Source organism: Salvelinus sp. IW2-2015, linkage group LG8 (genome assembly GCF_002910315.2).
Source record: "Salvelinus sp. IW2-2015 linkage group LG8, ASM291031v2, whole genome shotgun sequence".
Lineage (NCBI taxonomy): Eukaryota > Metazoa > Chordata > Actinopteri > Salmoniformes > Salmonidae > Salvelinus > Salvelinus sp. IW2-2015.
In genome coordinates this window covers 47,986,073-48,011,626 of record NC_036848.1, presented here as the reverse complement: position 1 = coordinate 48,011,626, position 25,554 = coordinate 47,986,073, and the positions used below count along the sequence as shown (strand labels likewise).

The 25,554-nt window shown below is 41.8% G+C and overlaps 1 protein-coding gene and 1 pseudogene across 1 annotated transcript; one reads left to right on the top strand and one right to left on the bottom strand.

Moving 5' to 3' along the window:
* Positions 1–7,720, top strand: part of LOC111968064 (lutropin-choriogonadotropic hormone receptor-like) — a 50,404-nt pseudogene extending 42,684 nt beyond the window's left edge.
* An 8,107-nt stretch (positions 7,721–15,827) lies between these two features.
* Positions 15,828–20,003, bottom strand: LOC111968066 (uncharacterized). The gene is made up of 5 exons (XM_070444974.1): positions 19,715–20,003; positions 17,396–19,335; positions 17,096–17,189; positions 16,584–16,862; positions 15,828–16,506 (listed from the first exon to the last, which is right to left on the bottom strand). Exons 4-5 carry the CDS (start codon positions 16,836–16,838, stop codon positions 16,279–16,281), a joined length of 483 nt encoding a protein of 160 aa, XP_070301075.1. The 5' UTR covers positions 16,839–16,862; positions 17,096–17,189; positions 17,396–19,335; positions 19,715–20,003; the 3' UTR covers positions 15,828–16,278.
* Between the last annotated feature and the right edge of the window lie 5,551 nt (positions 20,004–25,554).

The window sequence follows — 25,554 nt, the reverse complement described above, 5'->3', positions numbered from 1 at the left end:
TTAATCCATTTCCAATATAAAGTTGGTATTGTAGGAGTTAGTCCATATCCAATAATAAAGTTGTATTGTAAGAGTTCTAGTCCATATCCAATAATAAAGTTGTATTGTAGAGTTCTAGTCCATATCCAATAATAAAGTTGTATGTATTGTAGGAACTCTATCCATACTAATAATAAAGTTGCATTTTATTGTAGAATTCTAATCCATATCCAATAATAAAGTTCTGTAATATAGTCCATATCCAAAATAAAGTTGCATTGTAGGAGTTTCTAGTCCAAATCCAATAATAAAGTTGTATTGTAGGATTCTAGTCACCGCCTTGATGTTAGTTGAGAACGACAGGGTGTTGTCCAGGATCACGCCAAGGTTCTTAGCGCTCTGGGAGGAGGACACAATGGAGTTGTCAAGCGTGATGGCAAGATCATGGAACGGGCAGTCCTTCCCCGGGAGGAAGAGCAGCTCCGTCTTGCCGAGGTTCAGCTTGAGGTGGTGATCCGTCATCCACACTGATATGTCTGCAGAGATGCGATTCGCCACCTGGTTATCAGAAGGGGGAAAGGAGAAGATTAATTGTGTGTCGTCTGCATAGCAATGATAGGAGAGACCATGTGAGTATATGACAGAGCCAAGTGACTTGGTGTATAGCGAGAATAGGAGAGGGCCTAGAACAGAGCCCTGGGGGACACCAGTGGTGAGAGCACGTGGTGCGGAGACAGATTCTCGCCACGCCACCTGGTAGGAGCGACCTGTCAGGTAGGACGCAATCCAAGCGTGGGCCGTTGTTGACTTTGTTTGAAAGTGTAGCTGGCTAGGTAACCTCGATAATTACTCTAAACTACACAATTATCTTGGATACAAAGACAGCAAAGACAACTATGTAGCTAGCTAACACTACACTAATCAAGTCATTCCGTTGTAATGTAATAGTTTCTAATAGTTTCTACAGTGCTGCTATTCGGTGGCTAGCTGGCTAGCTAGCAGTGTTGACTACGTTACGTTACTTTAGAAAGACGAAAATAGCTGGCTAGCGAACCTCGATAATTACTCTAAACTACACAATTATCTTTGATACAAAGACGGCTATGTAGCTTGCTAAGATCAAACAAATCAAACCGTTGTACTGTAATGAAATGAAATGAAATGTAATACTACCTGTGGAGCGAAGCGGAATGCGACTACTCGCTCCAACCCGGAAGTGCTGTAAAGTTAATAATAAAATAATAAAGTTGTATTGTAAGAGTTCTAGTCCATATCCAATAATAAAGTTGTATTGGTCAGGAGTTTCTAGTCCATATCATTAATAAAGTTGTATTGTAGGAGTTCTAGTCCATATCCAATAATAAAGTTGTATTGTAAGAGTTCTAATCCATATCCAATAATAAAGTTGTATTGTAGGAGTTCTATTCCATATCTAATAATAAAGTTCTATTATATTGTAGGAATACTACAACCACGCCACGTTCTGGCAGACGGGTGCGGGCTGTGGCGTGGCGGGGTTCCTGACGGTGTTCGCCAGCGAGCTGTCCGTCTACACACTGACCATGATAACGTTAGAGCGGTGGCACACCATCATCAACGCCATGCACAAGAACAAGAGGCTGCGGCTGAGGCATGTGGTCGCCATGATGGCTGGGGGGTGGGGCTTCTCCCTATTGGCCGCTCTGCTTCCTGTCCTCGGGGTCAGCAGCTACACTAAGGTCAGCAGAATTTGTAAATATACGTTGAACAAAAATATAAATTCAACATGTGAAGTGTGGGTCCCATGTTTCATGAGCTGAAATAAAAGATCCCATACATTTTCCATATGCACAAGAAGCTTATTTCTCTCAAAATGTGTGCACAAATCTGTTTACATCACTGTTACTTCGCATTTCTCCTTTGCCAAGATAATCCATCCACCTGACATGTGTGGCATATCAAGAAGCTGATTAAACAGCACGATCATTACACACTTTGTGCTGGGGACAATAAAAGGCCACTCTAAACTGTGCAGTTTTGTCATACAACACAATGCCACAGATGTGTCAAGTTTTGAGGGAGCATGCAATTGGCATGCTGACTGCAGGAATGTCCACCAGAGCTGTTTCCAGAGAATTTTATGTTCATTTCTCTACCATAAGCCGCCTCCATTTTCTCTACCACTTCCAACCGGGCTCACAACCGCAGACCACGCGTATTGCATCGTGTGGGCAAGAAGTTTGCTGTTGGCGGTGGGGTTATGGTATGGGAAGGCATAAGCTACGGACAACAAACACAATTGTGTTTTATCAATGGCAATTTGAATGCACAGAGATACTGTGACGAGATCCTGAGGCCCATTGTCCTGCCATTACCTCATGTTTCAGCATGATAATGCCTGGCCCAATGTCGCATGGATCTGTACATATAACATGGAATCTGAAAATGGCCTAGTTTTTCCATGGCTTGCATACTCACCAGACCCGTCACCCATTGAGCATGTTTGGGATGCTCTCGTTCAACGTCTACGACAGCGTCTTCCAGTTCCGCCAATATCCAGCAACTTTGCACAGCCATTGAAGAGGAGTGGGACAACATTGCACAGGCCACAATCAACAGCCTGATCAACTCTATGCAAAGGACATGTGTCGCGCTGCATGAGGCAAATGGTGTTCACACCAGATACTGACTGGTTTTCTGATCCACACCCCTAACTTTTTTTTAAGGTATCTGTGACCAACAGATGCATATTTGTATTCCCAGTCATGTGGAATCCATAGATTAGGGAGTAATGAATTCATTTCAACTAACTGATTTCCTTATATGAACTGCAACTCATTGGCCGCACATTTTTATATTATGTTGCGTTTATGTTCAATATATATATATATATATATTTTTTAATAAATATATATATATATATATAAATTTAGGGCCTGTATTAACAAAGGGCCGGTTTACCAGAAACAGATTAAGCCTAGTCCTAGACTATACAGCACTTTCAGTCTCCATTGAACATGCTTTTTAGACCAGGACAAGGCTTAATCTGTGATGCTTTTTGTAAACCTGGGCCCGTATTCAAACATTCACTTTACACAGAACATATACTGTAGTAGATGAACATTCACAGCCTTTTTATTTCTGCTGTAAAATAACTTCATGACAATTGCTGATGTAAAACAGGCTTTATACATTTACTTGATTGATTGACTTTTGATATTTTATCCTCCAGGTGTCAATCTGCCTGCCCATGGACATCGAGTCCCTAGCCTCCCAGGTGTATGTTGTAGCACTCCTCCTCCTCAACGTCACTGCCTTTTTCATCATCTGCTACTGCTACGTACGCATCTACCTGTCCATCCACAACCCCGACCTAGCAATCCGTCACGGTGACTCCAAGATCGCCAAGCGCATGGCCGTCCTAATCTTCACCGACTTTATCTGCATGGCACCCATCTCCTTCTTCGGCATCTCGGCGGCTCTCCGCATGCCCCTCATCACCGTCTCCCACTCCAAGATCCTGCTCGTCCTCTTCTACCCAATCAACTCCCTCTGTAACCCCTTCCTCTACACCATATTTACTCGATCGTTTCGGAAGGATATACGTTTGTTGTTGAGTCGCTGTAGTTTTTGCCATGCCAGAGCGGAGTTCTACAGGGCACAGAACCTGGAAGCACACACTATACCGCCTTAGGGTAGTACTACGTCCCCCAGAAAACATCACTCTTTCAGGTTCTACACCTACCACATCAAGATGCAAGGATGCTCTCTCTGCAAGGGAGGAGGAGCAACATGACTAGTCTCAGTAAATCAGAACTGTGGGTAAAATCACATTTTAAGCCAATGGTTGAATGACAACGAAAACAATTGTCTGTAAAAAAAAAAATATACAGAACCAGTCAAAAGTTTGGACAAACCTACTCATTCAAGGGTTTTTCTTTATTTTTTCTATTTTCCACATTGTAGAATAATATTGAAGACATCAAAACAATGAAATAACACTTATGGAATCACGTAGTAACCCAAAAAATATTTTTGATTCTTCAAAGTAGCCACCCTTTGCCTTGATGACAGCTTTGAACACTCTTGGCATTCTCTCAACCAGCTTCATGAGGTAGTCACCTGGAATGCTTTTCCAACAGTCTTGAAGGAGTTCCCATATATGCTGAGCACTTGTTGGCTACTTTTCCTTTTGCGGTCCAACTTATCCCCAACCATCTCAATTGGGTTGAGGTCAAGTCATCTGATTCAGCACTCCACCACTCTCCGTCTTGGTCAAATAGTCCTTACACAGCCTGGAGGTGTGTTTTGGGTCATTGTCCTGTTGAAAAACAAATGATAGTCCCACTAAGCGCAAACCAGATAGGATGGCGTATCGCTGCAGAATGCTGTGGTAACTATGCTGGTTAAATGTGCCTTGAATTCTAAATAAATGACTGACAGTGTCAGCAGCAAAGCACCTCCACACCATCACACCCCCTCCGCACTGCTTCATGGTGGGAACCACACATACAGAGATAATCCTTTCACCTACTCTGCGTCTCACAAAGACACGGCGGTTGGAACTAAAAATCTCAAATTTGGACTGATCAGACCAAAGGACAGATTTCCACCAGTCTAATGTCCATTGCTCGTGTTTCTTGGCCCAAGCATGTCTCTTCTTCTTATTGGTGTCCTTTAGTAGTGGTTTCTTTTCAGCAATTCGACCATGAAGGCCTGATTCACAGTCTCCTCTGAACAGTTGATGTTGAGATGTGTCTGTTACTTGAACTCTGAAGCATTTAACTGGGCTGTAATTTCTGAGGCTGGTAAACTCTAATGAACTTATCCTCTGCAGCAGAGATAACTCTGGGTCTTCCTTTCCTGTGGCGGTCCTCATGAGAGCAAATGTCATCATGGCGCTTGATGGTTTTTGCGACTGCACTTGAAGAAACTTTCAAAGTTCTTGACATTTTCCGTATTGACTGACCTTTATGTCTTCATGTAATTCACTGTCATTTCTCTTTGCTTATTTGAGCTGTTCTTGACATAATATAGACTCTAGTCTATTACCAAATAGGGTTATATTCTGTGTACCAATCTTACATTGTCACAACACAACTGATTGGCTCAAACGCAATTAAGGAAAGAAATTCCACAAATGAACCTAACAAGGGACACCTGTTAATTGAAATGCATTCCAAGTGACTACCTCATGAAGCTGGTTGAGAGAATGCCAAGCGTGTGCAAAGCTGTCAAAGGCAAAGGGTGGCTACTTTGAAGAATCTCAAATATATTTTGATTTGTTTAACACTTTTTTGGTTACTACATGATTCCATATGTTATTTCATAGTTGAGGTAGTCACTATTATTATACAATGTAGAAAATAGTAAAAATAAAGAAAACCCCTACTTTTGACTGGTACTGGAAAGTATTCAGACCCCTTGACTTTTTCCAAATTTAGTAAAAATTTTATAAAATATAAATCCTCAGCAATCTATACACAATACCCCATAATTACAAAGTGAAAACATGTTAAGACATTTTTGCAAATTTATAAAACAGAAATACCTTATTTACATAAGTATTCAGACCCTTTGTTATGAGACTCAATTGAGCTCAGGTGCATTCTGTTTCCATTGATCATCCTTGAGATGTTTCTACAAGTTGATTGGAGTCTACCTGTGGTAAATTCTATTGATTGGATATGAGCAAGCAAACTTCCAAAGTTGTAGCAAAATGGCTTAAGGACAACAAAGTCAGGGTATTGGAGTGGCCATCACAAAGCCCTGACCTCAATCTTATAGACAATTTGTTGGCAGAACTGAAAAAGCGTGTGCGAGCAAGGAGGCCTACAAACCTGACTCAGTTACACCAGCTCTGTCAGGAGGAATGGGCCAAAATTCACGCAACTTATTGTGGGAAGCTTGTGGAAGGCTACCCAAAACGTTTTACCCAAGTTAAACAATTTAAAAGGCAATGCTACCAAATATTGAGTGTATGTAAACTTCTGACCCACTGGGAATGTGACGAAATAAATCATTCTTTCTACTATTATTCTGACATTTCACATTCTTAAAATAAAGTGGTGATCCTAACTGACCTAAGACAGGGAATTTTGTCAGGAATTGTGAAAAACTGAGTTTAAATGTATTTGGCTAAGGTGTATGTAAACTTCTGACTATATAGCCATAGGGCAGACTGAGGGCAGACTGAGCATCTACCACTATCAGATTAGGGGCATTTTATATTTTTGTCCCCACTTTTGTCACTTGTCATATAGCAGATGAAAAATTGAGCTAGTAATATGTCTCTTTAGAAATTAGCTATGACATACATAGCCAATTAATATAAGATACTGTAGATTGAATTTCACTCTCTAAAAGCGAATAGTTTTGACTGTTTTGAACTTTACTGAGGAGAGCTGATCTTCTCCTGTTCAGACCAGTGCGGCTCGTAAAACTTGTCCTTGTTATGAAATTACACATTTACACTATTTACGCAAAAAAATGACTGACTGCACTGACCTTTTAAAGCAGAACTATCAAGAATAGTTGAACCAGGGACCCCTATCGGTGAATCGAAACATCCCTACTAGGTTCGGTTTGCTCCTAGCAGAACTCGGCTAGGCAAAGTGAATGTCTGTGCTTCACATAGCTGCTCCCTTAAAAGACTTGAAGCATTTGAAAAAAGCAGCAATATTACGGTTTGTCCCTCTTGGGACGCCGTAGCAACAGCCATTATACACTTCCCCAAAATAGTCTGAATTAGGATAAAAATGTATTAGATTTCTTGATTTAAGATTTTTTTTTAATTGCTTAGATCTTAGTTGTGCAACTTTACTTCTAAATAAGATGTTTGGTGTAATATTTCTCAAGTGAAAACATTTGCATGAAAACTAGTCATCTCTCGATGACGACAATTACTTTATTGAAGGATCCCATCCATAGTAAATAAGAATTTGTTAACAGACTTACCTAGTTAAATTAACATTTTAACATTTTAAAAAATCAACTTGCCTGAAGAAAAATGTGTGTATGAACAGCCGGGAAAAAAAACTCCCGAACACCAAAACGAACAAAAACGTCCCAAAATTGTCATAACATATGCGCAAACTGTTTTGACTAGGAAGCATGCGACAGGCTTTATGCGCCTCTGAGGCCGTACCTTTAATCTCAGCTGTAAGAAGGTGATTGAGCGCCTGTGCCCATCCCTTTAACCACTAGGCTACCTGGCGCCACAGGTAGTGTTGGGCCAGTAACCCGAAAGATTGCTGGATCAAATCCCTGAGCTGACAAGAAAAAAAATAAAAATAATAATTGTTCTGCCTCTGAACAAGGCAGTTAATCCACTGTTCCCCAGTAGGCTGTCATTGTAAATAAGAATTTGTTCCTAACTGACTTGCCTAGTTAAATACAAGATAAGCACATGGCGTTATCTTGGCATACAAGCCAGATCAGAGTGAGTTAGCTGCTGCCAAAGTGTTTTAAAGTATTGTTGAGTGTATTGGTGAGTTGATTAAAGTGCATTGTTTGTATTGTATTTTTGCTTGTGTACATTTTAAAAGGGGAACGCCATTTTGTATTTGTCTTTAGCCTGATTCATTGGTAGCTAGTAGCTTGTGTGGCTTCCTCAAGTGTGCTGTGCTTCACTATCACCTAACCTGAGTGCTGTGATTTATATCTCCAATTTGAACATTTGGTGTGATATTCTATTTAGAAAACATTGTGATAACTTGTGTGTAACTGAACTGTTACATTAACCAATAAAACCTTTATTATTCCCTTTGTTTCATTGAAACTAGTAATAAGCTAAATATTTGTAATTTTGTGATGTTTCCTTGACTTTGTACCCAGTTGAAGTCTCCGTCTCCAGTATCCCAAGAGTCTGTTACATACAGTATTTAACCAGAATTAACTCAATTTCAATTATTTACTTTATTGGGAGTCATACAATACTGTACATAATGGAAATTGACTTTCTGCCATTAGCTACATTTTCTGACTGTTTGAGAACACAATCAAGCTAATGCATTTTTGATCACATGAACCTGTTTGCAAAGACATGGGCTACATCCCAAATGGCAACCTATTCCATATAAGGCTCTGGTAAAAGTAGTGCACTATATAGTGCCATTTGGGAGACACCCATGGTCGTATACACCAGGGTTTCCCAACCCTCTCCTTGCTAACCGGATTCAATTAGTCAAAGGGTGGATGATTAGTCAACTAATTGAATCTGGTGTGCCAGTTCAGGGATAAAACTAAAATGTGGGTTGGGAAACCCTGGTGTAAAGCATCCATTTGCCCTAACTACATAACATGTCCTTTTCCATTTAGATTCTGTGTTCAGTATGTACATTCATAATTTATGACAAAATAACAGCAGGGTTCATATTAATGCTTATATTTGATTGGCACTGAAAACAGAAGAGGTATTTGAATTCACATTTCAGTCACTACCAAGGAATCAGAAAAGACCACCATGGCAACAAAAAACAACATTGTGGCATACTGTATACATTGTTTTGTAACATTGCTCAGAACAGAAAATCACATGATGTATCTCTTAACATGAATGAATTTGATACATATAAACAAACAGAGCATCATTAAAAATTACTAAGCTCCGTTTGGACCTACTTGGCAAATGTGCTCATTAATGGCATTACATAACATAAATAAGAGAATAATTTTAAATAGTTAAATAAAGGATGAAATCAACAATTCAGAAAACCCTTACTGCACTGTGGTGGCTGAATTAGATAGTGAGCATCCCAAATGGTACCCTATGCACCATATAGTGCACTACTTTTGACCAGAGCCCTATGGAGCCTGATCAAAAGTAGTGCACTATATAGGGTGTGATTTGGGCCAGACTCATTACTTCTCATCCAGACATTTCCTTCACAGAAGTCTGTATAGATTCCAAATTGTTTTTTCTAGCTCACTGAACTGGTTTTCCCCAATAACTTCAAAATTATAATATTATTGTTTTACACACTTGTATTATACACCTCGTTGGACACATTTAAGACTAAGTCAAGGCTGTATCCACATGATTGAAATACAGACCAAGGTTCTGTTCTGATATTCACACTAGCATGCTACTTAGGATCTGTATTGGCATTGCAGTGGAACATAACATGAATCCAGTCACCACTCTTGCCTCAACAGCCTTCGAGAAGACAGTCCTCCCCTCCGTAACACATCACCCCATCCTTCAGATAGAACTTCCACCGGTTCTTAATGCGGTGAAGTAATATGTTCGGAACATCCAATCACAATAAAAATCACAGTATTGAATCGCAATACATATCGTATTGGCACCTAACACCATACCCAAACCGGACGACTGCGTGCGCCATCGTGTGCAAATAGATTTTGTCCTCCCACACCAAACGCAATCACGACAAGCAGGTTGTAATATCAAAACAAACTCTGAACCAATTATATTAATTTGGAGGCAGGTCAAAAAGCATTAAACATGTATGGCAATTTAGCTAGCTAGCTTGCAGTTGCTAGCTAATTTGTCCTGGGATATAAATGTTGAGTTGGTATTTTACCTGAAATACACAATGTCCTCTACTCCGATAATTAATCCACACAAAAACGGTCAACCGAATCATTTCTAGTCATCTCTTCTCCTTACAGGCTTTTTCTTCTTTGAACTTTATATTTCATAGGTGTATTACCACGACCGACCAACCTCAGTTCATCTTTCAATCACCCACGTGGGTATAACCAATGAGGAGATGGCACGTGGGTATCTGCTTCTATAAACCAATGAGGAGATGGGAGAGGCAAGAGTTGCACCGCGTTTAGCGACACAAATAGAACTGACTTCTATTTTAGCGCTTGGCAACGCAGACACTCGTTGGGGCGCGAGAGCAGTGTGGGTGCAATGATTGAATAACATGTATGTGTAAATGTATATGCAACGCGAGCGGTGTGGTCAGCATGTAAGTATCATGATAATATCGTATCGTGAGGTCCCTGGCAATTCCCAGCTGTCGTGATGTGACTTTCATTCATGTGATGACTTATTTATCAAATCATGTTTAATTGTTACCCGATTAAATTAATCATGTAACAATTAACTTATTAGGAATTTGGGGCACCACGGAATAAGTTGTTTATAGAGTTACCATCTCCCAAATTCAACTCTAAAAAGGTATATATACACACACTACCGTTCAAAAGTTTCTTACCCAAACGGGCGGTAAGGTATATGGTTACAGTGAGCATAGTTTCCAAATGTACGATAAATGTCCCTTTCTCCCTCTCTTTTCCCCACCCCCTTCTCCATGTGTAACAAGCCGTCATATCTTGTCAGTCCACTAGGGACTTTTGTCTCATGTAAGTGTGTGTGTATTCTGTGTTATTATTTAGCTAGTTAGTAAATAAATGTGTGTAGTACTGAATAATCAGAAAAGGCTGGGGTTCTTGCGGATTCAAGAAGTCTGCAAAGTTCAGAATGAGACTGATGAGGTAATGATTAATAAGTGACTTATCGATATAACACACACAGTGGCAAGAAAAAGTATGTGAACCCTTGGAAATACTTGGATTTCTACATAAATTGGTCATACAATTTGATCTGATCTTCATCTAAGTCACAACAATAGACAAACAGTCCGCTTAAACAAATAACTCAAACAATTATACGTTTTCATGTCTTTATTGAACACACCGTGTAAACATTCACAGTGCAGGGTGGGAAAAGTATGTGAACCCTTGGATTTAATAACAGGTTGACCCTCCTTTTGCAGCAATAACCTCAACCAAACGTTTTCTGTAGTCGCGGATCAGACCTGCACAACGGTCAGGAGGAATTTTGGACCATTCTTCTTTACAAAACTGTTTCAGGTCAGCAATATTCTTAGGATGTCTGGTGTGAACTGCTCTCTTGAGGTCATGCCACAGCATCTCAATCGGGTTGAGGTCAGGACTATGACTGGGCCACTCCAGAAGCGTATTTTCTTCTGTTGAAGCCATTCTGTTGTTGATTTACTCCGGTGTTTTGGGTCGTTGTCTTGTTGCATCACCCAACTTCTGTTGAGCTTCAATTGGCGGACAGATAGGCTAACATTCTCCTGCAAAATGTCTTGATAAACTTGGGAATTCATTTTTTCAATCGATGATAGCAAGCTGTCCAGGCCCTGAGGCAGAAAAGTAGCCCCAAACCATGATGCTCCCTCCATCATACGTTACAGTTGGGATGAGGTTTTGATGTTGGTGTGCTGTACTTTTTTTTCTCCACACATAGTATTGTGTGTTCCTTCCAAACAACTCAACTGTAGTTTCATCTGTCCACAGACTATTTTGCCAGTAGCGCTGTGGAACATCCAGGTGCACTTCATACTTGCAGCAATGTTTTTTTTGGATAGCAATGGCTTCTTCCGTGGTGTCATCTCATGAACACCATTCTTGTTTAGTGTTTTACGTATCGTAGACTGACACTCTAGGATTCTTCTTAACCTCATTGAGCATTCTGCGCTGTGCTCTTGCAGTCATCTTTGCAGGATGGCCACTCCTAGGGAGAGTAGCAACAATGCTGAACTTTCTCAATTTATAGACAATTTGTCTTACCGTGGACTGATCAACATCAAGGCTTTCAGAGATAATTTTGTAACCCTTTCCAGTTTTATGCAAGTCAACAATTCTTAGGTCTTCGGAGATCTCTTTTGTTCGAGGCATGGTTCACATCAGGCAATGCTTCTTGTGAGTGTTTTTTATAGGGCAAGGCAGCTCTAACCAACATCTCCAATCTCGTCTCATTGATTGGACTCCAGGTTAACTGACTCCTGACACCAATTAGCTTTTGGAGAAGTCATTAGCCTAGGGCAGGGGTCGGGAACCTATGGCTCCCGAGCCAGGTGTGGCTCTTTTGATGATTGCATCTGGCTCGCAGATAAAACAAAATATTCTCACTTTTATTTTTTTATTTTTTTAAAATAAATTTTATCCCCTTTTCTCCCCAATTTTCGTGGTATCCAATCGCTAGTAATTACTATCTTGTCTCATCGCTACAACTCCTTGTTTTAATCCATCCATCGATTTTTCACTGCTCATGTCCTGTTCAGGGCTGCAGGAGCAATTGTCCATTATTTTAATTAAATGATACTGGCCTACGTTGGCCGTTGCTAGGTAAAACAGGTAAACGCCTCCTTTTGAATCAGTCTGCTCGGTCATTAGCTCAAAGCTAACCCTTCGACGAAGAAGATGGCGAAAAGAAAAAAAGATGACGAGTATCGTACATTTCAGGACGAATGGACCGAAGAATTCGCCTTTGTGGAGAGAGCAGGTTCTGCGGTGTGTTTAATTTGCAATGACAAAATTACATCGATGAAACGGTCGAATGTAAAGCGGCACTTCGACACGCGCCATGCTACCTTTGCATCAAAATACCCTGCGGGAGACAGCAGAAAGAAAGCGTGCCAAGAGCTATTGAGCAGGGTGCAAGCTAGCCAACAGCAACTCCGCGTATGGACCCGGCAAGGTGACTATAATTCCGCTAGCTTTGCTGGATCTTTAGCAATAGTGAGGAACGGAAAACCATTCACAGATGGCGAGTATGCTAAAACGTTCATGCTGGATGTAGCCAATGAACTTTTTGATGATCTTCCGAACAAAGACAAGATAATTAAACGGATACAAGACATGCCTCTGTCGGCAAGAACTGTTCATGATCGTACCATCGTGATGGCAAACAAAGTGGAGGAAACGCAAGTGAAGGACATAAATGCAGCGCCGTTCTTTTCCTTGACTTTGGATGAGTCAACAGACGTGAGCCATTTGTCGCAGTTCAGCGTGATTGCAAGATATGCTGTTGGTGACACACTGCGCGAAGAAAGTCTTGCAGTTCTGCCATTAAAAGGGTCCACAAGAGGTGAGGAWTTATTTAAGTCTTTCATGGAGTTTGKTCKAGAAAAAAATCTACCTATGGATAAACTTCTCTCAGTGTGTACTGATGGTSCTCCGTGTATGGTGGGGAATAAAAAAGGATTTGTGGCGCTTCTCCGTGAACATGAAAATAGACCCATCCTAAGTTTCCATTGCATTCTACACCGGGAGGCACTTTGTGCTCAGATGTGTGACAGGCAGTTTTGGGAAGTGATGTCGCTGGTCATTCGTGTGATCAACTTTATTGTTGCTCGAGCCTTAAATGATCGCCAGTTTAAAACACTGCTGGATGAAGTTGGAAATAACTATCCTGGTCTGCTTTTGCACAGCAATGTGCGTTGGTTGTCAAGAGGGAAGGTGCTTAGCCGTTTTGCGGCTTGCCTGAAAGAAATCCGGACTTTCCTTGAAATGAAAGGCATCGAGCATCCTGAGCTAGCCGAAACTGAGTGGCTCCTCAAGTTTTACTATCTCGTAGATATGACTGAACATCTGAACCAGCTCAACGTGAAAATGCAAGGCATTGGAAATACAGTGTTATCCCTTCAACAAGCTGTGTTTGCTTTTGAAAACAAGCTAGAACATTTCATCATGGATCTTGAAACAGGTCGTTTACTACATTTTGAAAAACTGAGCCAATTTAAAGATGCATGCACAGCAAGTGAGCCTATTCAAAACTTTGATCTCCACCAGCTAGCTCGCTGCACATCCAGTCTCCTACAGTCCTTCAAAGCACGCTTTGGAGAATTTCGTGAGCACACTCGTCTTTTTAAGTTCATCACCCTTCCAAACGAGTGTTCACTGAACACAGCCGACCTGAGTTACATTCCTGGTGTCTCCGTCAGAGATTTTGAAGCAGAAGTGGCTGACCTGAAGGCCTCAGACATGTGGGTGAATAAGTTCAAGTCACTGAATGAAGATTTGGAAAGAATCACACGACAGAAAGCGGAGTTGGCGAGCAAGCACATGTGGACAGAAATGAAAAAACTTCAACCCGAAGACCAGCTGATTCTCAAAACTTGGAACGCGCTTCCTGTCACATACCACACACTGCAGCGTGTGAGTATTGCTGTATTGACCATGTTTGGATCTACGTATGCATGTGAGCAGTCATTCTCACATCTTAAAAACATCAAGTCCAATCTACGATCACGTTTAACGGATGAAAGCCTCAACGCTTGCATGAAGCTTAACCTCACCAAGTACCAACCAGACTACAAAGACATCAGCAAATCCATGCAGCACCAGAAGTCGCATTAATGGTGAGTATTATAACAACATTATTTAAGAATAAATTCAGAGGCTTATTATACTGACATTTAGTTGAATTCACTTTTAAAATATATTATATGGCTCTCACTGAAATAAATTTCCAATTTTTTTGCTTTCATGGCTCTCTTAGTCAAAAAGGTTCCCGACCCCTGGCCTAGGGGTTCACAAACCTTTTCCAACCTACACTTTGAATGTTTAAATGATCTATTCAATATAGACAAGAAAAATACTATAATTTGTGTTAGGGTTAAACGCTCTGGTTTTGCGTTAATCACTCTGGTTTTGTTCATGCCAATAAGGCATACTAGGCCCCAAATACTGTGTTAGATGATTACTGTCAAACAATGAAATAGCAACATCTACTGATTTTTGTACAGGTTCATCAGCATGGGGACTTGTCAAAGGAGATTCCCCATTTAAAGTGCCTGTTTGTCCCGGACTAGGCTTGATCTGTGTCTGGCAAACCAGACCCAAATACTTATTTTGAAAAACAAAGAGGACAGGACGCCCTTCTTTTCCTCAATACCCATTTCTTACCTCTTCCACTGGGATTTCATCCATCCAGACACCGTCACCACTGGAGCTGGAGTTGCCATCATCACTGCTGCCCTCCGCCTCCTGTAGGGCCTGCAGAACCTCCGCAGTGATCATACCTAGAAACTCATTCTCTTCCATTGCACCTGTAAACACAGACGGAAGAGGAAGTGAGACATCCCACCCCCTCATCTTTTCTGGTTCATATACAGTCGATGATCTAAGCAGACCAGAACCAGCTGCTAATGCATTGTTGCCTAAGTGAGAGCCACCCTGTTCAGACCAGAATTGGCCATTTTCAATGGTAAATGGCCTGAGAGGGACATCTTCATTTATCCACCATCTTTGCTGTAACCACACTCGTTAGCTTGTGCATGCATCAGCAAGCTCCTCTATGAGAATGACGCAGCGACCGTTAGCTATCAAGGCAAACACTTCCTTTGGCTAGCATAACTATTGTTGACACAATGCTACACACCTCCTTCCATCTCCTCCTCCAAATCAGAACTGCTGTTCAGGTGGATGATGTCTGCCAGAGCATCGTTGAAGTTGTAGTCTTTCAACAGGGTCATCTCCAGCTGGAGAAGGAGGAACAGGAAGTGTTATGAACTACAAATTGAGACCAGATGCCCTATATGTTTGTGGAGATCTGAGAGAATTTGACTGGTGTTAGTAATTCTGTGAGTTAGGTCTTCATCTTGTAGAAGCTGACAATGCGCCATCAGTGCCAGACTGCACTTTAATGATGAGACAGAATGCATAACTTATCAGGGGATAATATAAATAAATATAAAGGGGAGGGGGAATGGGACCCCTCCACTGAGTAGGCTACATTATAGCCACTCTGCCTGATCCCCACCCAGCAGCCCCTTGCTAAAGTACAGAAGCCAATTAGAGTACAGGTGGATGTTATCAGAATAAAATTCCTTCAACACATATGCCACATCTTATTCTCTTTCCACATTAGCAATATGACAAAAGCTCCACCTTGCCCTCTGATAGGTTAGGTGGAATTTTCACCATATTGCTTATACTGTACCTACAGTATGACATCCTTTCAGATCTCCAAAGTGCATAGGGTCTAGGGGTGGATTTGGGATTGCTATCTCCTGTCTTACCTTGGTACCTTGGTAGCATACACAGGTCGACCCTCCAGGTGTGTTGTCATATCCTGCTCCTCCTGTTCACCATCTCCTCCACCCCCACCTCACTGGCCCCGAAATCCAACCCACCCCCAACCATGACCCTTCAGACAGGCTCATCTTCATCTTGACCTGGGTAAAATAGACATGATTATGTAAGCTGTATGTTGAACCTTGGCTCAGGTCTCTTGTTGTCCAATGGCACCCTATTCTCAATAAAAGTGCACTACTTTTGACTAGAGTCCTATGGTCCCTGGTCAGGATGTGTACTATGTAGGGAATAGGGTGTCATTTGGGAGGAAGCCTCTGTCTTATTAATTATAGCAGTACCGTGCCTTGCCATTGTAATTCAATTACATGAGATTGTTGACTATTTGATGAAGATATGGCTGAGTTGTCCACAAGTCGTTGAAAAAAAACTTAGAAGACTTTGCCTAAAGGCTTGGCATCTGGGCAGAGCCAGAGGAGAGGGACGAGGACAGGCTCATGTCTAGCTGCTGTGGCTGTGGACTGTCGAAGTCAATCCCATCCAGATTGAAATCACCACTGTCAAAAGGGCTCTCTGGGGGGTGAGATGGCGGTTGGAACGGAAATAAAAGGACACTGGAGTCTGCACAGAAAAGCGTGCCTGAGCAACCTGTGGCTGCTGAAGGAGATGGTTCTCCTGAACTGGGGGCTGGACCACGGGTTTGGGTAGCACGGGCTTCTCATCAGGTGGCTGGGGAATAATAATAATACATTTTATTTGTAAAACACATTTCAAAGTGCTACAAAAACATAAAGATGGTGGTTCACCTGGACCGGAGGCATCACATGGACTGGACGTATCAGGGTCTTCTGCTCTGGTGTCTGAGGTACAGCTGTGGGAGGGGCCACAGGCCGTGGGGAGAACGGTTCTGTCTTCGGAGGGGTCATGGTCTTGAGGACAGTAGAAGGGACCACCACAGCTGACTGCTGGGAATCTGAGCGAGGATCTTTCCGCTCCACTACAGGACCCCCTTCTGGAGCTGAGGGGAGAGGGCTGTGGCCAGCTGGAGCCTGGGACACCATCACTGTAAAGTTGACCTTGTAAAGCTGGCCTTAGGGAGGTAAAAGAGGGGAGAAATAGATACAAAAGTCCCATTGTAAAAGTTGAAAAAAATAGACTGATGAAGCTATTTCTTTTTTCTATATCATGACATTTCATGTATCATAAACATGCATCATAGAGATTTCGGTAAATGTTTCTATGAAATAGCATTGGACCATTCAATGAAGTTAATCGAGGGAGTGTATGGAGGGCTAATGCATGTTTTCCTCCTTCTTACCAGAGGCTGTCTGCGCTGTGACCCCTGCAGGGATCTGGACTGGGTAGGTCATCCGTGGAGGAAGAGAGAAGGTGGCCAGAGTCCCATTGTTGTTCTGCAACACAATTAGACAGTTTACACATATTTGCTCCACTCAATGAAATAACGTTCAACTGTATTTGTTGTAGAGACAGGGAAATTGCTTGTGCAACAAGATCACACATAAAATAAAACACAACAGTTAGTAGGCTACAAGTCTTCTTGACCTCTGCTCTCACACAAGTAATGGGGTCGCTGAGTTGACTTGTCAGTTTCACTTACCACTGTTTTCCAGTGAGTCCTGGGTTCAGGCTCAAGTCCTGGGAAACTAGAGGCTGTCTAACAAGCATAAGAAAACATTCTAACCTCATCAGGTGCACAGAGATATAGATATGCCATTCTAAAAACTCACTAACAATTTGCCTACATCACTGTCTGTATTTTCATAAAAATTAGTTACTGTAGTAGGTCATCATACAGTTCTCGTGTAGAAAAAAGATGATCCTGTTCAGCTTGACATGACTCATACAGTATAGGAGGACTGTTGACATCATGACTCATGCCGCTACAGTATAACCAAACACATAAGACTGTTTTATGGTACTCAAACGTGCTAAAGGTAGCTACTTAAAGGCCCAAACCAGCCATTTTTATATAAATATCAAATCACTTCTGGATAACAATTAAGTACATTACTGTAATAGATTTCCATGAAAAAGTGGCAAAAATTGCTTTTATTGGCAGAGGGGTTTAGAACTCTCTTTGTTATTGTTCAATTAACCAATTTACCACATGGTGATGTCACAATGGAAAGCAGAACTCCCGTCCATGCAAACCTGCTCATTTAAAGCTCCTGTGTAGATTGAATTTTCAACCAGCAACTATCAAGAAATAACACTGATCACACTTTTACAGTGTTCGTTTCATCGTCTACTGTACAATAGGATATAAAACACAGGAAAACAGAATTGACTGCACTGGTCCTTTAACATCAAATTGAGAGAGAGGGGAGAGAAGAAAAACCCTAGCTGCCCACAAACAGGATGCTCTAAAGACTGATTTCCTTTTTACCTTTCTTTGCTCTGCCCACATCTAGGCCTAAATTAAAATGTGCCCCACCATCCCCATCCTTTGTATGGTTAATATAGTGTCATCTTGACCTGTCCTCCTGTTACCAGACACAACATAAGGCCCTTTCCCAGACAAATTTGTTACCAACCCTGGTGTGTACAGAATCACATAAGAACGTGGGGTTTAATAGGCTGCTGCTGCTTTTCCACAGTCACTCTCAGGGTGTGTCCAAATAATCTCTCCTTCTTCCCAAAGTGTGCACTCGTTCATTTTAAAAGCATTGGATTGATGTAGGCATGTGCTAGAGCCGTGTTTCCCCAACTCAAGTCCTCCAGTACACAACAGCCCAACTCCAGTACACAACAGCCCAACTCCAGTATCCCCAACAGCACACATTTTTGGTGTAGCCCCAGACAAACTCACCTGATTCTTCTCATCCAGGGTTTGATGATTAGTTAACAAGTTGAATCAAGAGTTTGTTCGGGGCTACAACAGAAATGTGTACTGTTGGGGGTACTGGAGGACCGGAGTTGGGAAACGCTGTGCTAGAGGAATTTTCCATACATCAGTAATTTCCTTTCAGATCCATGAAGAGAAATGAACAAGTGCATACTTTGTGAGAAAGGAGAGATTATTGGAACGCAATCCCAGTGAGTTGTAAAAGGTTGCCACAAAACAACAAGGTGGTGAGGTCTCTCTTACCTTTTTCACACCATCGTGCTGGCCCTAACCATACAGTGCTACTAGCCTGGCTCTGATATTTGGTGCTGCTATGGCTCTGATCAAGCTGCTGAACACCTTATTGACAACTTGGCATGTCAATCAGGGTGTGGCTCCAACATTAAACATATTGACGGAAGTTTTACTTACTATGACATGTGGTTGTCGTACCTTGAGTTGAATGAACTAACTATAAGTCGCACTGGATAAAAGTCTCTGCTAAATGACTAAAATGCCATGTAAATCTACACCTGTCAACCAAATTATTTAATCAACGTTATACAGGCTAGCAGTAAGCTCTTTTCCCAAACAGCGGTTTGCAGACATGCACTGCACAACAAAAGTTATCATTCAAATGTATGACAGTTTCGTGTAACTTCCCTTAGCTGTGAAACTCTGGACATGTTGGCCTGTAGGGATCACAACAGAGGCTGGGGATGGAAGAGGAATGATTAGGCTATTCAATTAAATAAGTAAATGTAGCGATCTGTATTCAATAATCAATTGACCTGATTAACTTATATGGTGGATCAACTCATTGATTTGTGACATAGATAGCAATGGGTGCGGTGTAGAGCCTTTGGGTGCGTCCCAATAATATCTCCTTTCTCCTGAAGTTTACACTTGTTCACTACTTTCCACAATTCTAAAAGCTTTAGATCGGTGGAGGCATGCGAGGGAGTTTCCACCATATTTCCTTTACCAGTCATTTCCCTTCAAATCAGTGAAGGGAAGTGAACAAGTTCATTCTTTTGGAGGAAAGAGAGAATTGAGAAGTACCCTTGGACTGTAAAACCTCTAATTACTTACATGTAGGTTTTGTAAAAGTCTGTCCATAGTTGAGGGAGCTGCCGCACAAAGTCGGATGAGTTGGTGTTCTTCATGAGGGCCAAGCCATCCACTGCTTTGGACTGCAGAATCTTTGACTCCCAGAGCTACAGATGAAAGAAAACACATTTGGTTTGCTAGTTAGTTAGTTGATTTGACATAACATAAGCTGTGTTTAATATGATTGCAGTTCTAGTTACACAGCACTGCCATATGGCCTCTGCTCTTTTCTTGATTTCAACATGTAGCTTCAAAACACCACACTTCAATGTGATATATTCTGAAATACTTATTAACTCCCTTTATGACATAAAATAAGTAGTCAAGTACACTGTGCGTTACAAAGCGAAGTCAATAGTCCATTGGTCAGGGAGGACTAACATTAGCTAGAAAATCGTGCTCACTGGTGAGGTATCGCCTTATTTCAACGGATCGAGTTAAGAGCACTTATTTCAGAGCGCTCCGTAAGCCACGCCCCAGTGGGCAGAGCTAGCTAGGCACGTTGGATTGAGACACGTTTTAATACAATAAAAAGCCTCTAATTTTACATTGGGTCCACAATTGTAAAAGACCAGTGTATTGCAGATAATTTCGTATTTCACTTAATAAGTAAAATAACTTTGAGTAGTAAACACGGAAAACAACGAGTCCCAAACAACTCGCAATAGAACATGCCAGAAACTGACCAGAGGGGGGCATCGTTTACTCGGCTACCTAAATTATTGGGATCATCTGGTTACCACCAGTGTTGGGAATACATTGAGTTCATTGACAAAACAAACCATTGGACGTCTTTTCAAACTGAGATGTGTGTGTCAAAGGTCCGCGTTGGGTCTGTGTAAACTATGCGATTATAGAGACAGGTTTATAGCAGTGAATGTAATCTGTTTACTCAGCTAGAGATTGAAATAAATGGTGTTTCTTTAAAAAGATAGTCCTGGCTGACATTCTCACCTTATTTTCCTTGTGGTGATCCATGGTTGTTGGTTATATACCAGATAACAAGAAGTGCAAACAAAACTGAAGCAATAGACTCATTTTACTCAACGAGAGATTTCATTAAAAATTGTGTTTCTTTGAAAAGATGGGCCTGGCTGACATGAAAAATACATTAAGAGGAAAAGATCCACAGACTCCAGAGGCTGATTATCTTTCTGCACACCTGTGTATTTACAATGCTGGCTGCCATGGTTAATACAAAACGCAGGACATTGAACGGTATTTTATTAGGATCCCCATTAGCTGTTGCAAAAGCAGCCGCTACTCTTCCTGGGGTCCACACAAAACATCAATAGATAAGAACAGCATAAAAAAAAGTAAGGCACACGTAGCCTACATATCCATGCATTCACAAACTATCTAGGTCAAATAGGGGAGAGGCGTCATGCCATGAGGTGTTGCTATATCTGTTTTTTTTAACCAAGTTCACTGTTTATTTGAGTAATATGAGATGGAATGAAGTTCCACGCAATAAGGGCTCTATATAATACTGGACGCTTTCTTGAATTTGTTCTGGATTTGGGGACTCTGAAAAGACCCCTGGTGGCATAAGTGTGTGTAAGTTGACGATGCAAACCATTTGGGATTTTCAACACATCAATGTTTCTTATAAAAAGAAGAAGTGATGCAATCAGTCTCTCCTCAACTCTTAGCCAAGAGAGACTGGCATGTATAGTATTTATATCAGCCCTCTGATTACAATGAAGAGCAAACCGTGCTGCTCTGTTCTGGGCCAGCTGCAGCTTAACTAGGTATTTCCTTGCAGCACTGAACCACACGACTGGACAATAATCAAGATTAGACAAAACTAGAGCCTGCAGAACCTGCTTTTTGGAGTGGGGTGTCAAAAATAGTAATAATCTGAACATCTCTTTATTACAACCAGACCTCTCCCCATCTTTACAACCATTGAATCTATATGTTTTGACTATGACAGTTTACAATCTAAGGTAACGCCAAGTAATTTAGTCTCCTCAACTTGTTCAACAGCCACACCATTCATTACCAGATTACGCTGAGGACTAGAATTTACGGAATGATCTGTACCAAATACAATGCTTTTAGAGATGTCCAGGACAAGTTTATTACTGGCCACCCATTCCAAAACAGACTGCAACTCTTTAAGTGTTTCAGTAACTTCAATAACTGTGGTTGCTTATGCGTATATGGATGAATTATCAGCATATATGGACACAAATGCTTTGTTTAAACGCCAGTGCAGGTCATTGGTAAAAATGTAAAAAGAGTAGAGGGCCTAGAGAACTGCCCTGCAGTACACTACATTTGACATGTTTCACATTAGAGAATATTCCATTAAAGAAAACCCTTTGTTTCTATTAGATAGATACAGTTGAAGTCGGAAGTTTACATACACCTTAGCCAAATACATTTAAACTCAGTTTCACAATTCCTGACATTTAATCCTGGTAAAAAAATCCCCTGTCTTAGGGCAGTTAGGATCACCACTTCATTTTAAGAATGTGAAATGTCAGAATAATAGTAGAGCGAATTATTTATTTCAGCTTTTATTTCTTTAATCACATTCCCAGTGGGTCAGAAGTTTACATACACTCAATTAGTATTTGGTAGCATTGCCTGTAAAATGTTTAACTTGGGTCAAACGTTTTAAGGTAGCCTTCCACAAGCTTCCCACAATAAGTTGGGTGAATTTTGGCCCATTCCTCCTGACAGAGCTGGTGTAACTGAGTCAGGTTTGTAGGCCTCCTTCCTCACACATGCTTTTTAAGTTCTACCCACAAATTTTCTATAGGATGAGGTCAGGGCTTTGTGATGGCCACTCCAATACCTTGACTTTGTTGTCCTTAAGCCATTTTGCTACAACTGTGGAAGTATGCTTGGGGTCATTGTCCATTTGGAAGACCCATTTGAGACCAAGCTTTAACTTTCTGACTGATGTCTTGAGATGTTGCTTCAATATATCCACATAATTMTKCWTCCTCATGATGCCATCTATTTTGTGAAGTGCACCAGTCCCTCCTGCAGCAAAGCACCCCCACAACATGCTGTTGCTACCCCTGTGCTTCACAGTTGTGATGGTGTTCTTCGGCTTGCAAGCATCTCCCTTTTTCCTAACGATAGTCATTATGGCCAAACAGTTCTATTTTTGTTTCATCAGACCAGAGGACATTTCTCCAAAAAGTACAATCTTTGTCCCCATGTGRAGTTGCAAACRYTAGTCTGGCTTTTTTATGGCGGTTTTGGAGCAGTGGCATCTTCCTTGCTGAGCAGCCTTTCAGGTTATGTCGATATAGGACTCGTTTTACTGTGGATAAAGATACTTTGTACCCGTTTCCTCCAGCATCTTCACAAGGTCCTTTGCTGTTGTTCTGGGATTGATTTGCACTTTTTGCACCAAAGTAGGTTCATCTCTAGGAGACAGAGCGCGTCTTCTTCCTGAGCGGTATGACGGCTGCGTGGTCCCATGGTGTTTATACTTGCATACTATTGTTTGTACAGATGAATGTGGTACCTTCAGGCATTTGGAAATTGCTCCCAAGGATTAACCAGACTTGTGGAGGTCCTGGCTGATTTCTTTAGATTTTCCCATGATGTCAAGCAAAGAGGCACTGAGTTTGACAGTAGACATTGAAATACATCCACAGGTACACCTCCAATTGACTCAAATTAGCCTATCAGAAGCTTCTAAAGCCATGACATCATTTTCTGGAATTTTCCAGAAAGGCACAGTCAGCTTAGAGTATGTAAACTTCTGACCCACTGGAATTGTGATACAGTGAATTATAAGTGAAATAATCTGTCTGTAAACAATTGTTGGAAAAATTACTTGTGTCATGCACAAAGTAGATGTCCTAACCAACTTGCCAAAACTAAAGTTTGTGGAGTGGTTGAAAAACGATTTTTAATGACTCAAACCTAAGTGTATGTAAACTTCTGACTTCAACTGTAGCTCTGAATCCACGATGTCAGGTTGAAAACTAGGGTTGCAAAGAGTCTTTTTTTTTGCTTAAATTTATTTTTAAAAGTTAGCTTATAACAGTCAAAAAAATGTGTGGGATACACAACGCAATTCTAGGTCTTGTGGCTTATTTTGGTTAAACTATCCCCAATTCAATGGAATTGCAACCCTCTGCATGCACAGTGCATTCATCATGTCTTCCATCACATCTACAGCTGATTCTCAAGATCTTGCACACTAATGAGATACTATGGAGCCCACACTACTACACTGTCTGAGCAAAGGACTACATGCTTTCTGGTAAGTCTGATTACAATACTGGGTGGGGTGAATATACACTGCTCAAAAAAATAAAGCGAACACTTAAACAAAACAATGTAACTCCAAGTCAATCACACTTCTGTGAAATCAAACTGTCCACTTAGGAAGCAACACTGATTGACAATAAATTTCACATGCTGTTGTGCAAATGGAATAGACAAAAGGTGGAAATTATAGGCAATAGCAAGACACCCCCAATAAAGGAGTGGTTCTGCAGGTGGTGACCACAGACCACTTCTCAGTTCCTATGCTTCCTGGCTGATGTTTGGTCACTTTTGAATGCTGGCGTGCTTTCACTCTAGTGTAGCATTGAGACGGAGTCTACAACCTACACAAGTGGCTCAGGTAGTGCAGCTCATCCAGGTGGCACATCAATGCGAGCTGTGGCAAGAAGGTTTCTTGTGTCTGTCAGCGTAGTGTCCAGAGCATGGAGGCGCTACCAGGAGACAGGCCAGTACATCAGGAGACGTGAGAGGAGGCCGTAGGAGTGCAACAACCAGCAGCAGGATCGCTACCTCCGCCTTTGTGCAAGGAGGAGCACTGCCAGAGCCCTGCAAAATGACCTCCAGCAGGCCACAAATGTGCATGTGTCTGCTCAAACGGTCAGAAACAGACTCCATGGGGTCGTATGAGGGCCCGACGTCCACAGGTGGGGTTGTGCTTACAGCCCAACACCGTGCAGGACGTTTGGCATTTGCCAGAGAACACCAAGATTGGCAAATTCGCCCACGGGCGCCCTGTGCTCTTCACAGATGAAAGCAGGTTCACACTGAGCACGTGACAGACGTGACAGAGTCTGGAGACGCCGTGGAGAACGTTCTGCTGCCTGCAACATCTCCAGCATGACCGGTTTGGCGGTGGGTCAGGCATGGTGTGGGTGGCATTTCTTTGGGGGGCCGCACAGCCCATGTGCTCGCCAGAGGGTAGCCTGAACTGCCATTAGGTACCGAGATGAGATCCTCAGACCCCTTGTGAGACCATATGCTGGGGCGGTTGGCCCTGGGTTCTCCTAATGCAAGACAATGCTAGACCTCATGTGGCTGGAGTATGTCAGCAGTTCCTGCAAGAAGAAGCATTGATGCTATGGACTGGCCGCCCGTTCCCCAGACCTGAATCCAATTGAGCACATCTGGGCATCATGTCTCGCTCCATCCACCAACGCCACGTTGCACCACAGACTGTCCAGGAGTTGGCGGATGCTTTAGTCCAGGTCTTGGAGGGAGATCCCTCAGGAGACCACCCGCCACCTCATCAGGAGCATGCCCAGGCGTTGTAGGGAGGTCATACAGGCACGTGGAGGCCACACACACTACTGAGCCTCATTTTGACTTGTTTTAAGGACATTACAACAAAGTTGGATCAGCCTGTAGTGTGGTTTTCCACTTTAATTTTGAGTGGACTCCAAATCCAGACCTCCATGGGTTGATAAATTGATTTCCATTGATAATTTGTGTTGATTTGTTGTCAGCACATTCAACATGTAAAGAAAAAAGTATTCAATAAGAATTTTTCATCATTCAGATCTAGGATGTGTTATTTTAGTGTCCCGGTATTTTTTGGAGCA

Bases quoted from the DNA above. Each gene is read 5' to 3' on its own strand.
- LOC111968066 (XM_070444974.1), bottom strand. From the start codon at position 16,838: ATGGTGTCCCAGGCTCCAGCTGGCCACAGCCCTCTCCCCTCAGCTCCA. The intron at 16,507-16,583 runs GTGAACCACCAT...ATTATTCCCCAG, and splicing joins ATGTGATGCCTCCGGTCCAG to CCACCTGATGAGAAGCCCGT.